Source organism: Strongylocentrotus purpuratus, unplaced genomic scaffold (assembly GCF_000002235.5).
Source record: "Strongylocentrotus purpuratus isolate Spur 01 unplaced genomic scaffold, Spur_5.0 spur5_scaffold_9, whole genome shotgun sequence".
Lineage (NCBI taxonomy): Eukaryota > Metazoa > Echinodermata > Echinoidea > Camarodonta > Strongylocentrotidae > Strongylocentrotus > Strongylocentrotus purpuratus.
Window position 1 is genome coordinate 32,572,369 of NW_022145615.1, and position 14,740 is coordinate 32,587,108.

Sequence of the window (14,740 nt, forward strand, 5' to 3'; positions counted from 1 at the left end):
ACTTAGGGTTAGGTATAGTTTTGGGTTCAGGGTTGAAGCAACAAAATAATGTACAACCATTCATGCCAGTAGCGTACGCAGTCGCAGTGGGGGTAAGACCACATTTCTCCTTTTTTTGTCCCGGAAATCAGTTGAAAATTTGGCCGACCGATATTTCGTTCAGTTGGGGGGAGGGGGTAAAAGGTCACTTTTTGGCCACCCTTTAGCACAATTTGTTTGTTTTTTAATTTAAGGGGGGGGGGTTTCCTCCAAAATACAAAAAAAAAGAGCATATCAATTCCTTCGCGCTCCTTTTGGGAGATCAACCGACCCGCGCGCATTTTATATTACATGACATATGGTAAAATTCTCGACATCTTTTTACACTTTTCTTTACCATTAAAAATCGAAATTGAGAATAATATCCTCAATCGAGATATGAGAAGAAGGAAACATTTCCTTTACTTTCCATGTAAAACCATGCCCTTACTTGAAAAAAAACCTCCGTCACTTTGACGTTGAACTTTACAATCCATTTTAAAAAAATTACTCTCTCATACACAATGTCAATGGAGCGGTCGCACTGTGCTCGATTGCCTTTCAATAAACCAATCTTTAACTTTGCAGCAACGCGTTTTGCGTCAAATTTGTAAATCCTCAATCACAGACAATGACATATGATACGTAAGCTTTTCATACATATAAATTTCATTTTGATTGATTCATTTTTAGCTCCGTCAATTTTCATGTCAAATCATGCTTCATGTCCCATTTTAGAAGCCTACTGTATGCATGTAATGCTATGCATACACATATAACTGAACATGCATAAGTACAGTACATGTACACACGCAGCGCAGCGCGTACGAGCGCACTGCACTACATTTCATTGGGTCAGTACCATTATGAAAATAGGGGAACAATGAGTGGGATGGGTTTAGTGCCGTCACAATAAACTTGCGCATTACACGCGTACGTATAATTAGAGCAATTTATGCACCCCAAAGAAATAATGAATACAGCCCGACCTCTCTACACACAGAACTGCACAGATACCGCACAGTCCGGTCAAGGCGGTACGCGTAGCGTTAAACTGCCAAATTTACAGAAATTGTGAGGAGCGCTTTTGCTATGAAAGGAATTGATATGTGAGGGCAGGTTTTGACCCCCCCCCCCCCCCCCCCTGCGTACGCACCTGATGCATGCAACGGCAAGTCAGGCTCGTGCAGATGATAATGTCCGAGGTTTGTTACAATCTATGATCAGACGACCAATCAAGTAATTGACCCACCCGATTAAAAAACTCATAAATTCAGTGTAAGCATCACTTTTATAGTGGATAAAATCATAAAAAGTAAAAAGCTCCTGGCATCCTCCTATATAGTACAGCTCTTCCTCGAATCGAGTTTATCTCCCTTTACTCTCCTATCACTCTCTCATTCTCTCTCGATCTTCTCTCTTTCTCGTCAATACGGGGGGAGGCACAGCCCCCCCCCCCCCAAAAAAAAAGGTTGAAAGGCAAACGAGGGGGAAATGAAAAGGAGAGGTGGGACCGTGGGAGAGAGGGGAAAATATGACGGGAAAGGGGCAACAATGTGAGATAATACTGAGATAGATGCTTGAAAATACCCAGATTGTAATATGTGAATCAGTAAATGTAGGGATAACATGGAAATCAGTCCGATATAAGAGGTGCATTTTTTATCGAAAATGCTTTTGGGTGATACGATCTGCGGTACCGAGTGCAGTGGTACATCAGTGGTACCGAGCTTATGTAGAGTATGTTCCGAAGCGTTTACAATCAGAGTTGCATACGGGCCGAGTTGTGTAGGTTATTGGTGTGTAAACAAAATGTACATGATGAGATGTTGTCTCAGCTCAGCTAGTTCATCTCTCTTGATTTGATGCAGAATCTTCAACTTGTCGGAATGAATTTTAGAAATGATGTAGAACTGAAGCAGGGTTGATATTGATAAACAGTCAGCAGTATTTGTTTACCCCCGTCCTAATCGCCTATCCCGGTGAGTAAGTTCATTGATTTTGTTCCGATGCAGTGATTGAATGATAAATATGCCTGTGTGAATGTATGGAGATGGTCATCGTGAGATGAGATGGGTTGCTGAGCTGTGGCCATTGTCAAATCGGGATGTCAAATGAGATGAGTAGAGTTGCTGAACTGTGGCCATTGTCAAATGGAATGGGAGGCTAGTCTACTGTGCTTTGTCTTGTTGATGGATAATGAAACCTTGAAGTTGATTAGTAGTAATGAGGATAGTGCTGCAAATTGTGATAGTCTACATGTCTTTTTTTGGCATTGATTCATTGACTGATGAAGTAGTCGTGCCATGATTTTGGTGTCAATCATTTTCCTCTCAAGAGTCAAACAGTTTTTTTAATTTGGATTTTTATGGCCAATATGGGGGTATGGGGTTGGGTGTCCACTTACTTAAAGTAACATAAAGCCTTCAGATTTTATTAGAAATATTCATAGAACAGCACTAACCATCATGATTATTTGCCCTCTTTAATATATTGTGTAAATGACTCCAACATAATTCTTAGAAGATTCATGAAATATTGCTTGTCAACTTTTCAATTTTATTGTAGAAAAAATAGATAATTTCATTTTTTTGGTGAAGGAAATAATGTTTTATAGTGTACTTTTATGAATTGAATAGAATTGAATTTGAAATTGCTGTTTTGAATCAACTGTTTGGATGCACAACGTCTGAATATACATGTACAATGTACTGTACGAGTATAAGTAACTACCGGTAAGTAAGGGCTGTAAGGCATTATAAACACACCAGTTAAAACTAGTGGTAGACATATATATATATATATATATATATATCCACCACTATAGGAGCTCACAATGTTATATTGCTCATGTATAAAATAAATGGGGGAAATAAAATAACATTTAAAATACATACTCATGAATTTATATATTAAAAATCTTACCTATAGTATAAATAATGGTCATTAGGAAAAACTTCTGTTAATCCAGTTATAATCCAAAGTCGAAATCGTGTTTTAAAAAAAAAATGATGATCATCATCATCATGTTCATGTTCATGTATATGTTTATGTTTATTCAGGGCCCCCATGGAAGACCACTACTTATTGGTGAATGAGCTACCCTGTCAAAAGATTAGAAATAAATAAATAAATAAAATCAAAGTGCTTCATTATTTTCTTGTATCACCAGCCTGTGAAGAATTGAAGATCTTGACACAGAAATCTGGCAACATTAGACTTGGATATTTCTCTTGGGTTTGCTAGGCAGAGGAACACCACTTCAGAAGAGAGCATCAGAGTTTGTCAAGCCATCATCAGCCATCCATTCCAGTGGTATGAATGCTCTGCACTTTGGAAAGAACATGATTCGAAGGTAAGATTCTTTCTCAAATACTATAGTCTTATTTAAACATTTTTAGATGTTAATTTTAATCATTGAAACTCTCTTTTTGTATGAGATTTCATCAATAATATTAACAATACAGAGTAGTACACATAATAAAGCACCAAGGCTTTATTGTGAAATGCTGCCAACTCTTGGTAACTATTAAGTCAAATCTTTCTGCGTCAATCATCAAGTTTCATTAAAAAATATGGAAGTTATGTGCTCTTTTATAAGAGTATGACATCAGGTAGAGCATTCTTATTTTTGCCATCCTATACGTGTTATAAAGGTACTGTCCCATTTGCAGGCCAAAAAAAAATGAAAGGGTTAAATTCCAACAGTATTTGAGAGACAATATCAATTTAGAACTCCCAATCTAAAAGTGACTCTACTTTGTTTAACTGTATTCTGATTTGTTGTTTGTTGGTTGTTTTGTACTGTTTTTTTTAAAACCATTTTTGATTTCTTTCCAGGCATAACAGCTGTAATCGCAACCACTCAGATATTCAAAGTGACCCTGAAACTGATGAAATCGAAGACTGTGGCATGCCACTTTGCACCAAGGTAGGACATTTTAATTTTTGAAAAGTTGTTTATGGAAATCAAATTTGATCCATGTTCAGAAAAAAGAATGAAAATCAAACTAGGGAACCTCTTCTTTTGTTTCACTAATGCATGGGTAAGTATATACAATTATGTTTTAAATACTGTTTCCTCTGGTTTAAGGTTGAATGTGTGTATATTTTAATCTGGTCAATTCTGAAACTGTAAGAGAGCATTAGATTTACCATTTTATGTAAAATTCAAGTTGTTTTCCCTCTAATTCATGTGTCAAAAATAGCTATTATTAAATTCTTTCCATTTTCCATTTTCACACTTCTAGTTGGTGAAAGATTTCAATGTAGAGACAGCTCGTTACCATGACCTCACTTTGACCCTCGGAGGGTCAAGTGACTCTGAGTATCTCCGGGATGAGTTAAAGAGGACCAGGAAGAATGCCTTTCATCTGGCCAAGAAAAATATGCGCAAGTTACTACCCCATCTCAAGGAGTAAGTGGTATATATACTGTAACATACTCAATAAAAAAAAATTGAAGTACATTGCACTTAAGCAATCAAACAAGAATCAAACTCAGGCAAAGAAATAGCTAGCTAAATACGGAACCTTAAAAATATAATTTATCAGGATATGATACAATGTAACATGCTAGGAAATTATTTACTCATTCGTAAGAATAAAGGATGTAGGAGAATTGTGAAAGATACTGTTAAAATTTATGTATGCATCAGAGAAGATATTTCTAAATCATTTTTTTTTCCTTCTCTATATTTGCATCTTTAGTAAATTTGACTTCAAGACAGAGCGCAGTGAGTATGAGAGGCTGTGGAATATGTTCTCAGCCTGCTTAGAAGTATTTGAAGGTCACATGAGAAAGTCATTGGAACTTGTCAAATCATTCCCCATACATGCAGGTGAGCTTTAAGGACAAGAAATCATTTTAGAACAGAGATCGTGTAACTTTAGTTTTCAGTTTATATGCCTGCTTTTTGCCTGCTGTATTGTCCTATTTTAATCATGGTATGATGACCAATGTGGGTTGAACACCAAATATGGTAGACAATTGCAGCATGTAATGGTTGATACTACAATAAATACTAAACTAACTCTTTACTATTACTTCTTACACTAGACAACAATGTGTTTATTAACACTGGTGTAATGTAACCTCTTGGTGTTGATAGCACTGCTGTTAAAGATTGATACTCTTCACTAAACTATATTTTACACTAGGCTACATGGTGTTGATTATAAGTGAGCCAGTTGGTGTCAATAACATTTTTGTTAATGTTTCATACTAGCACTGAACTAAGCCATTTTCCAGGCAAGAAGGTGTTAATGAACTTAGATGTAATGGAAGCACTGGGAGTGGATGATTTTCATGTTGATGTTTGATACTAATCCTTAACACATTGTGGCAACATTGTGTACATTAACACATTAATTTATTTGTTCTGACACCAAACCAACTTGTTACACTAGGCAATAAGGTGTTAATTAAACATTGGTGTCCTGGAATCACTTGGTTTGGCACTTTGGCTAACATTGCTGTTTAATGCTTAATACTAACACCAAACTAACATGTTACACTAGGCAACAAGGTGTTGATTTACACTGGTGTTATGGAATCACTGTGTTCAGATAACATTGCTGTTTAATGCTCAGTACTAACACCAAATTAACTTCTTACACTCTGCAAGAAGGTGTTAATTAAACACTAGTGTAATGTAATCACCGGATATGGCTAACATTGCTCTTTAATGCTCAATACTAACACCAAGCTAACTTCTTCAACTCTGCAACAAGGTGTTGATTAAACACTGGTGTAATGGAATCACTTGGTATCGCTAACCTTGCTGTTTAATGCTTAATACTTACACCAAACTAACTTTGTACACCCTGCAACAAGGTTTTGATTAAACACTGCCACTGGTGTTATGGATTCACTGGGTTCAGTTAAAATGCTCTTTAATGCTCAGTACTAACACCAAACTAACTTCTTATATTAGGCAACAAGGTGTTAATTGAACACTGGTGTAATGGAATCACTGGATAACATTGCTGTTTGATGCTTAATACTAACACCAAACTAACTTCTTACACCAGGTAACAAGGTGTTGATTAACACTGGTGTAATGGAACCTCTGGGTGTCGATAACATACCTGTTAACGTGGAGAATCTTGATATTCCCTGCGTTGACAAGATGGTGCTGGAGAGAGAGGATACAAGATTACTGGAGAGGTAACATGTCTTGTACTGCAACTTTGAATGTCGAATATCACTTTCCCACACTAGCCCAGGGGGAGTGTTTCACAAAGACTAATATCGACTTTAAGTTAGACTTAACTGTGGCAGGCTGTTCATGCCACTGTTTGCTCTCACCATTATGATCTTTAGATCATTTCCTTCAATAATGAATTATCAAAAAATGTAAATTCTGTAAATTTGTGACCATGATTTGCATGGCCTTTGGAAAGACCAATGCCAGTAAATGGTGAGAGCAAACAGTGGCATGAACGGCCTGCCATAGTTAAGTCCAACTTAAAGATGATCTTAGTCTTTGTGAAACACCCCCCTGTTAGGCAGTATCTATTCAGTAGTGGAGGCATGTTTAAAAACAATAGCTAGGGTGGCTTATTTGGAATACCATGTTTTGCTTACAGTACTCTATGCATCATGTAGGGTAAGTTTTAGGGTTAGGGTCAGGATTAAGATTAGTATTGTCTCTATTTTTATAAAGCAGGCCTCTACTATTGATTAGATAATGCCTCCCTGCAAGTATTCTCACCAGTACATTATTGGCATGTTGGAGACTGCCATCTTAAATATAACATCGCACCATCTCATTGAAACCGATGCTAATTGTCTAACACATATTCCAACAGGATTTGAGTTAACTTACATAAATTCTAGCAATGGGCCACTGAAGTGTTGGAAAGCATAAGAAGGGGAAATACCAAGACTTTTACCTAACTTGGGTCATTAGTATTTCATTGAAAAGAGAGTAGATTAGAAAATTATACATGTATGTTGCAGACCTACATTAGACTCGGTGAATGATAATGATAATACAGTCATAATGGCGTCTGATATTACCCAATCCCTTGAGAAAACATATACCAGTACCTGTGTTTGAGTGGTAATTATCTGTTCTCATCTTATGCAGAATTGATTAATATGTACATTTTTGTAACCTCAATTCATATTACTGTTTAGTGATCATACAATTCCCCAGTTGGTTTTTAATCAAATAAAATTGAAGCATGTATATAGGATGGTATGCAGGGGATTTAAAAATGTAACACTGATGTCTTTAAAATTGTACAGGTTTGAAAATCAGTTACAGGTTAATATTCCTTCTCTTCCAAAATTAGTTATGAAATGTTAGTCATAAAATAAGTTTAAAGATGGCTGAAAACATTGCTCAGATTAAATCAGAGTGCATCTAGGAACTTTTAGAGCCCTTAAGCAAGCCATGGAGTCTGGTCTCATGGACTTTGTGCTTTCATTTTGCATACATCAGCTACTATTCCTTCCAAGTTCCAATTTTACATGTTTGAATTAGTATTTGTAGATCCATCGTCATGAATACATCTGTAGTTTATAAGGGCATAGATTTTTACCTGCATGATACACAGACTTAATGCTATGCTTTTAAAGCCTATCTGCACTTTGGCCAGGGGGATTAGACCTCCCTGCATGGTCACTGGCAGATGGTTATCTACTCAAATCAGCTCTCAATTAACATAAGAACAAGGGGACCATGGGGGATTGGCTGTATAGAGTGCGTAAGTAGCTACAAGTAGTCCAGTCCCGCTTTTAACAAGCAGACCTATTTTTGGAATTGATCACTTCACACTTTGATGTCCCTTTCCCATCTTCTCTTTTGGAACCCAGGGACATCCTTGAGCTGCGTAACCTGATGTCTGAAATGCATCGTTGTGTGGACATCAAACCCTGGACCATCCAGCCACCCAGTGACTATAAACTAGACACCAAGTCTCAGACCTCACTGAACAGTGAAACAGCCTCCTCAACAGGATTCGTAAGTGGAATGCTTGACATTTTCTCTCTCTTGTTCTCGCAAGAGGCATGATAACCACCAGTCCCCATTTTGTTTTAACATTTCTAAGTTTCATAAAGCGTAAAAAGACAACTGTTTTCCAGGTCAGACCAGTAGAGAAAAACAATTAAATGACTCTTAAATAACAAGATTGGCAATAAAATGAATCTATGCTCAAATTGGGAAATGGGTCATGAAATAGTGGTTTCAGGGGTACACTATTGAACCCACAATGTGTTTAGACATATTTTTATCATAGATTTCTTCATCATTCTTTTTTTCAGGGGACGGATCTCTGCAAGCGCGTAGCCAGGATTTTATTTTAGGGGGGGGCGGTAGTGAGCACGCAAAGCGTGCGAATCACTTAAAGAGTGCGCGCAGCGCGCTCCCTAGGGGGGTGGGTGCAGGGAGGGGGGGAAAGAAGACGATTCGTTGTACCTTTCTCGACTCGCAATCCTTGTCTGAATTCAGTCCGCCTCTCCTGCGCATAGCGCGAAAGCTTTGACGTATTATTAGACAAAGAAGACGATTCGTTGTACCTTTCCCGACTCTTAATCCTTAATTTGAACTCAGTTTCCCCCTTTCCGCTCAAAGCGCGGAAGCTTTCACGTTTCATTAAATTATTAGAGAAAGAATACGATTCGTTGTACCATTCTCGACTCCTTTTCCCTTTTTCTTCCTACGTCCTCTTACTTTTTTTTCTTCTCTTTCTCTCTCTTTTTTTTTTGGCCGTCGTTTTGGGGGGGGGTGACCGCCCCCACCGCCCCCCCCCTGGCTACGCGCCTGTATCTCTGCCCAACATATTGATGGCATGTCATTACAGAATCAGTCTTAGGGAGCTTGTGGATCTTTTCTTTTTCAGTGGCTTTGCTTAGTTTAATATTTTACTTAAAATTCAGTACACTCACTGCAATTTGTATTACCAGGCACGTGGGACCCAAAATCTCATTGTGGACTCTCAAATTTGTACCCTTTAACATAGAGCCCATGCATACAAACTCTAAAAAGTAAAATCGGTTCCCCCTTTAACAAAAAGTTAGTGTGGAGCCCTGTAATAATGATGTGTTGATGAATGTTTTATTTATTTTATTGTATTTCTTTTACTTCCCCATAGGATCCCCAGTACGATGCACGACAGCGACGCAAGTGTGCCTTTCTGGTGTCGGTGGCTCTGATCACCCTGGTGGCTTTTGCAGCAGTCCTCATAATCTGCTTGGTTCTCCTGGAAGGGAAGTAAGCGCAGAGTCGACACAGCGTTGCTCTTGACAGATGAAGAAGACACTGCATGTGCCAGATATCTTTGTCTGGTGATGGAAACGTATTATGGTTTCTTTTCTCTTTCAATGTGGCAGATTTTACAGTTTTTTTTTATTTATTTGAATGTGTCGATCTTGTTCACTGACATACTGTACAAGTATATGTCCCCCCCCCCCCATCTTTTCTTCTTTCTCTCTCTCTCTATCTACCTCTCTCCCCTCCTTTCCTCCTTTCCTCCTCCCCCCCCCCCCCTCTCTCTCTCTCTCTCTCTCCCTATCCTATCTTTCTCTCTCTCTCCCTATTTTTCTCTCTCTCTCTCTCTCTCCCTATCTTTCTATCTCTCTCTCTCTTTCCCTATCTTTCTCTCTCTCTATCTTTCTCTCCTCCCCTCCCCTCTATCTACCTCTCTCCCCCCCCCCCTCTCTCTCTTTCCCCCTCCCCTTCCCCCTCTCTCTCCCCTCCCCTCTATCTACCCCTTCCTCCTCTCTCTCTTTCTCTCTATTTAAATGGCTAGTTTTAATAGATAGAGAGTTTTGTCAACAGCAGTTAGTACTGATTGGCCTTTCATTTCATGGACCATCATATAGTTCCCTACCATAGTGATTGTACATATATCTACCTACTCTCACACTTTATCTGCATTTACAATGTATATTTACCTTCCTTCTGATCTTTCTTATTTTTAAGTTGTCTCATTACTTCTTCCTCTCGTTCTCTTATCTACTTATTCCTGTTTCTTTTGATAAACATTTTTATTTGTGTCTACACAGTACTGCTGGCATCTCTCTGTCAATGTTTATTTCCTACCTCTCAGTGCTTCTGCCTTTAATAGAGAGATGTCCTGCTATCTTCAAAAGCCATAAAGCATTATTATTTCCATTTCCATTTCTTTTATTCTATTGATTTTGTAAAGTCTTTCTGAACATTTGAAGGGCCAATATTGCTAAATGCAAAATTGACACACATCTTTCAATGCGTGATGTGGCAATTCAAAATGTTTCCATAGTTATTGTGTGATCAAATTAAAACGTGCAAAAACGTTAACTAGTAGAATAAAACGATATAAGCTTGTTCAGATATGACATAGTATACCGCCACAATTATTTTGTTTAATGCAGCATTTTTTAAACATGTAAATGAATGGCAAAATGAATGGCTCTGTGTTATAACATAGAGAAATGTGAAACTCTTTACAGCATAACAAACAAATTGCTTGGGTTTTGCCGCTTCATATCTTCACACATGTACACAGGTATGTTTATATCATGTTTGAGATCTTACAGGCATACTTTTCTCTGTATTCATTTTTCTTAGAGAAATTCATGCAGAAAAGACTAATATAATATTCTCATATTTTATTTACTTAATCACAGTGATTTGTTTTCAATCTATTGAACTTGATATGCAAACTTGTTTGTATTGTTGTATAGCTCTCAAAACAATCTAATTATTTTGTGCAATTCAATTTAGATTAAGATTTAAGGATTGAGAGGAATAGGGACGTTATTTTTTCTTCATGAATATGAATAGTGATACACAGTAGTGTACAATATTTATAAATTGTTAAAGATATGTTGATTAATATAGTTTTGTGCTATGAAATTAAATTGATCCGCATTCCAATTTAGTGGAAGATCACTCTGGAAATATACAGCAAATGTAATATTTTCCTTTGAAAAAAAGAATCTTTTTATGTTGGAAAGAAACATTTCTTTGACTGCATTTTCATTAATCACTGCAGTTTTCTTTATAAGTAAAGCACTGCACAAAGATCACCATAGAAACAAAAAAATGTTAAAATTGCTCAAGCGTGGGTATATAGAGGGCAGCACACGAATGTACGCACATGAGCATAATACCCATTGGCCCATTGTTATGTAGTGATCGCATGAACATCTTTAAGAGGCATATTTCACTTCTAGCACGCTTGTAATCTATTTAGCTTAAGAACATACAAATTTGCTTTGTAATTCATTTTGCTATTCATGCAGATTTCAACCACCTTCATTTTGTCATTAAAAATAATGACCAACAGCCCTTAAAATGCATTAGAAAGTTCTCCAAGAAGTTTTCTAAATAGGCACCAACCATTAACAGTCAACATTTTGGATCCAAATATCATTCATTTTAAAACAGAATTTAAAAAAATTATGAGGAGAAAAAAAAAAACAGCTGGCCTGTCTTATTAGATTTTGTTGAGGATACAGAATTCTGCGAGTTTTTTTGTCTCAAAACAGTTTTGTATTTGTTTGTGATATTATTTAAACAAACGATGACTTTGAAATTATGTGAACAGATTTCTGACAATGTATTCTACGACATCTAAACAAATGATTGAAGTGATTGAAGTCTGTATAGGAGCTATATCTATTCATAAAAAGGTATTTTCTTTTATCAGGTGACAGAGATTTTATTATATGCAAAAAGTATTCAAAAAATGTAAACTCTGTATCGGTATTAATGCTAATCAATCTACTGTGCCTTGAAAAGTGATTTATTAAGTATATAAATGTTTGTGATCACCTTGACTTGTAATTGATGTCTATTTTGCACAACTTTGCACAAGTAGATTATGTAAACTACTTAGTACAACAGATATTTATATTACTAAAAAGCTCAAAGTTAGATTTATTGTTGTAAGTGCTACTCTGTATTGGTAATGGCATTATATAGTTTGTGTCTTGTTAAAAGTTTGATTCCTTTGCACTGTACATACTACATCATGTGTACCATTTGATTTAGTTGTTAAGGTACAGTGGTATGTTAAAAGTAAAGATCAGTTCTGGTCATGTGATTGCATTGTGAAAGAAACGTTGCGGAATCAATCAGAAAAGGTTGATCAGCTAGCATATACCGTAAGTATTGGTGTGTACTGCAAGGTTCTAGAATCATCAAAATGATAAGAAATTTGGCCCAGTTTTGGTAAAAGTACAAGCCCTGTACACAGAAAGATGTATATGAGTGATATGGGACTACGTGATATCTATCCAATCTGGATAGATATAATAATTGACCAAATATATCAATTGGTAGGCAGTTCCCCGGCAAAATTGTTATCATCACATATTAGTCAAAACATATTCTTTCACATGATTGGTAATAAGAGCTTCCATTTCATTTTTTGAGAGGGAGGCGTTTCCAAAACTGGTCTTTACCTTTAAGGTACAGTGTTATGTTAAGATGAAAATAAGGCTAATACAGAGACAACTCCCTGGACTGTCACTTTAGTTGCAATAGGGTACGCAATCTAATGCACGCTTGTGCTTATCAGGCACCGTCAAACCGGAAGATAATGTCCGGAAATGGGACAGACTCGTCAGAGATGTTGTATTTTAATTGAAGTGAACAATTTCTTGTTTGAGGAGACCCACATGTTGAACTCCAAGCAGAAATCTAGACTTTCTTCTATATTTATGTATAAAGATACAAAAGCAAGTTTAGTAAAACTGCAATTTCTGACAGTACTCATCTGTAGGAGCAAATGTAGATATAGAAGTTGGAAAGGTTCAACTTTATTGGTAAGAGTTGTATAAAGATACATATCAAAGAAATATATACATAATTAAACCTGAGAGTTTCTTATGGAATACCAAAAGCTTTGTTTACTGGGGTATTGCCTGTTTAAGTTGAAAGCAAAAGTTTGATGCTGAAAGAATAACAGAGAGGTAATATCATATTAAGATAGGAGACTTTAATTTATGTTATAAAGATTTATGTTGTACATGTGGTCATTTGTGCTGACAGTTCCTAAAATGTATAATAGATGTCTTTTGTTCAGCTCCGTGCTGGTAGTATAAGATGTTTAAGTGTGAAGATCAAGATGTGATCATCTTTTTTGTTCTATTGTTATTTTGTTACAAAATGAATTCACATGCCATTCAACTTAATTTTTGGTATTATTGGAGGGGGGGGGGGGGGGTGATTGTATTCATAAAGTGCCAAGAAATGTGTTTCCACAGTCATTTCAATTGCTTCATTTTTTTTTGGGGGGGGGGGGGTTGGGATGCTTGACATTCATTTGCAGAAACTTTCTGATTTAACGTAATCCTTAAAGGTTTTCTTTAAATTTGTTTTGTGCTCAAAAGTTTTCTGACTGTTCAATTATCATTGTGCAATACACTGTGCTTTCTGGATATTTTAATAAAATTTTGTTGTGCTTGAATTCAGAAGGATATACCGATTTTGTTTTCCCCTCCTGACCTTGGTTGTCATAATTGTGAGATAGAGAAAGAGAGAGAGAGAGAGAGAGAGAGAGAGTGTGTGTGTGTGTGTGTGTGGAGGGGGGGGGGGTAGAAGAGATACTAGACTCCTTTTTTAAAAATCTTTAAAAAAAATCAATTGACTTAAGTTGTGAAGGAGCTATATGGAATGTACATTGAAACATGAGGTATAATAATAGGGCTTACGCCACCCCCCCCCCCCCCCCCCCCGGAGTACCGGCTTAATGCATGCTTTTGGGATGAGCAGGGGGGGGGAGGGGCTTTTCTCGAAAGGGTGTGTTAACTAGTCTTCCACATCAACTCGTTTAAAATGGAATTTAAGGAATAGAAATTTAAGTAATTTAAATTGAATTAATCAAAATGAAACAGATTAAAAATTATTTAAAACAATTTTTAAGTAGTCTCCCAGATCAGGCGCGCAGCACTCTTTCGGCTCGTCCGCCCCTGGTAGCTGTAATAGTAGTGGTAGCAGCAGTAGTAGTAGGAGGATGTGGAGGAGGATGTGGAGGAGGGGTTGCAGCAATGGTAGTAGCAGTAATAGTAGTTGTAGCAGCAGCAGTAGTAGGAGGAAGGGTAGCAGTAGTAGGAGGAAGGGTAGCAGTAGTAGGAGGAGGAAGGGTAGCAGTAGTAGGAGGAGGAAGGGTAGCAGTAATATGAAGACGGGTAGCAGTACTAGGAGGAGGATGTGGAGGAGGGGTAGCAGTAGTAGGAGGAGGAAGGGTAGAGGATGTGGAGGAGGGTAGTACTGCTGCTACCCCTCCTCCACATCCTCCTCCTTCTATTGCTATTCCTCCTCCACATCCTCCTCCTTCTACTGCTATAGTAATAGAAGTAGTTGTAGAAGTAGTAGCAGCAACTACAGTAACAGACTTAACTCCGTTTCGTTGACAATCAGCCATGCATGCCCTTACAAAAATGTACAATGGTAACCATGGTACTTTTGTCCAAATTACCACCCACCATGGTAACCATGGTTATCATGGCACCAAAACGATGAAATACATTGGGTCATTAAACAATTTATTTCATTGTATGAAGTCTTTCGTCTACGGCTGATTGTCAACTAAACGGAGTTAAGTCTTTTGTCAACTCTGTTTGTTGCTACGGCAGCAGCCAGTGAAAACGGATTCGTTTGATAAATATATGGAAATGCAAGCATATACTTTAAACAAACAGAACTTTGTCATTCCTTGCTCATTTTTCCTGATTGAGGAGTCATATGAAAGGGCAGAAACTCAACTTTCTAGAAATGTGA

At 37.2% G+C, this 14,740-nt stretch overlaps 1 protein-coding gene across 2 annotated transcripts; it reads left to right on the forward strand.

Annotated features, from left to right (window-relative positions):
* Positions 1-1,646: 1,646 nt before the first annotated feature.
* Positions 1,647-9,451, forward strand: LOC100888177 (regulator of G-protein signaling 9-binding protein). Of its 2 annotated transcripts, none has more exons than XM_030977368.1 (8): positions 1,647-2,004; positions 3,191-3,373; positions 3,859-3,949; positions 4,269-4,435; positions 4,728-4,858; positions 6,051-6,186; positions 7,843-7,990; positions 9,123-9,451. In XM_030977368.1, exons 2-8 carry the CDS (start codon positions 3,336-3,338, stop codon positions 9,243-9,245), a joined length of 834 nt encoding a protein of 277 aa, XP_030833228.1. In that variant the 5' UTR covers positions 1,647-2,004; positions 3,191-3,335; the 3' UTR covers positions 9,246-9,451. The 2 variants fall into 2 exon arrangements, with proteins under 2 accessions (XP_030833228.1, XP_030833229.1); XM_030977369.1 differs by having other exon boundaries at positions 1,647-2,000.
* Positions 9,452-14,740: the final 5,289 nt, after the last annotated feature.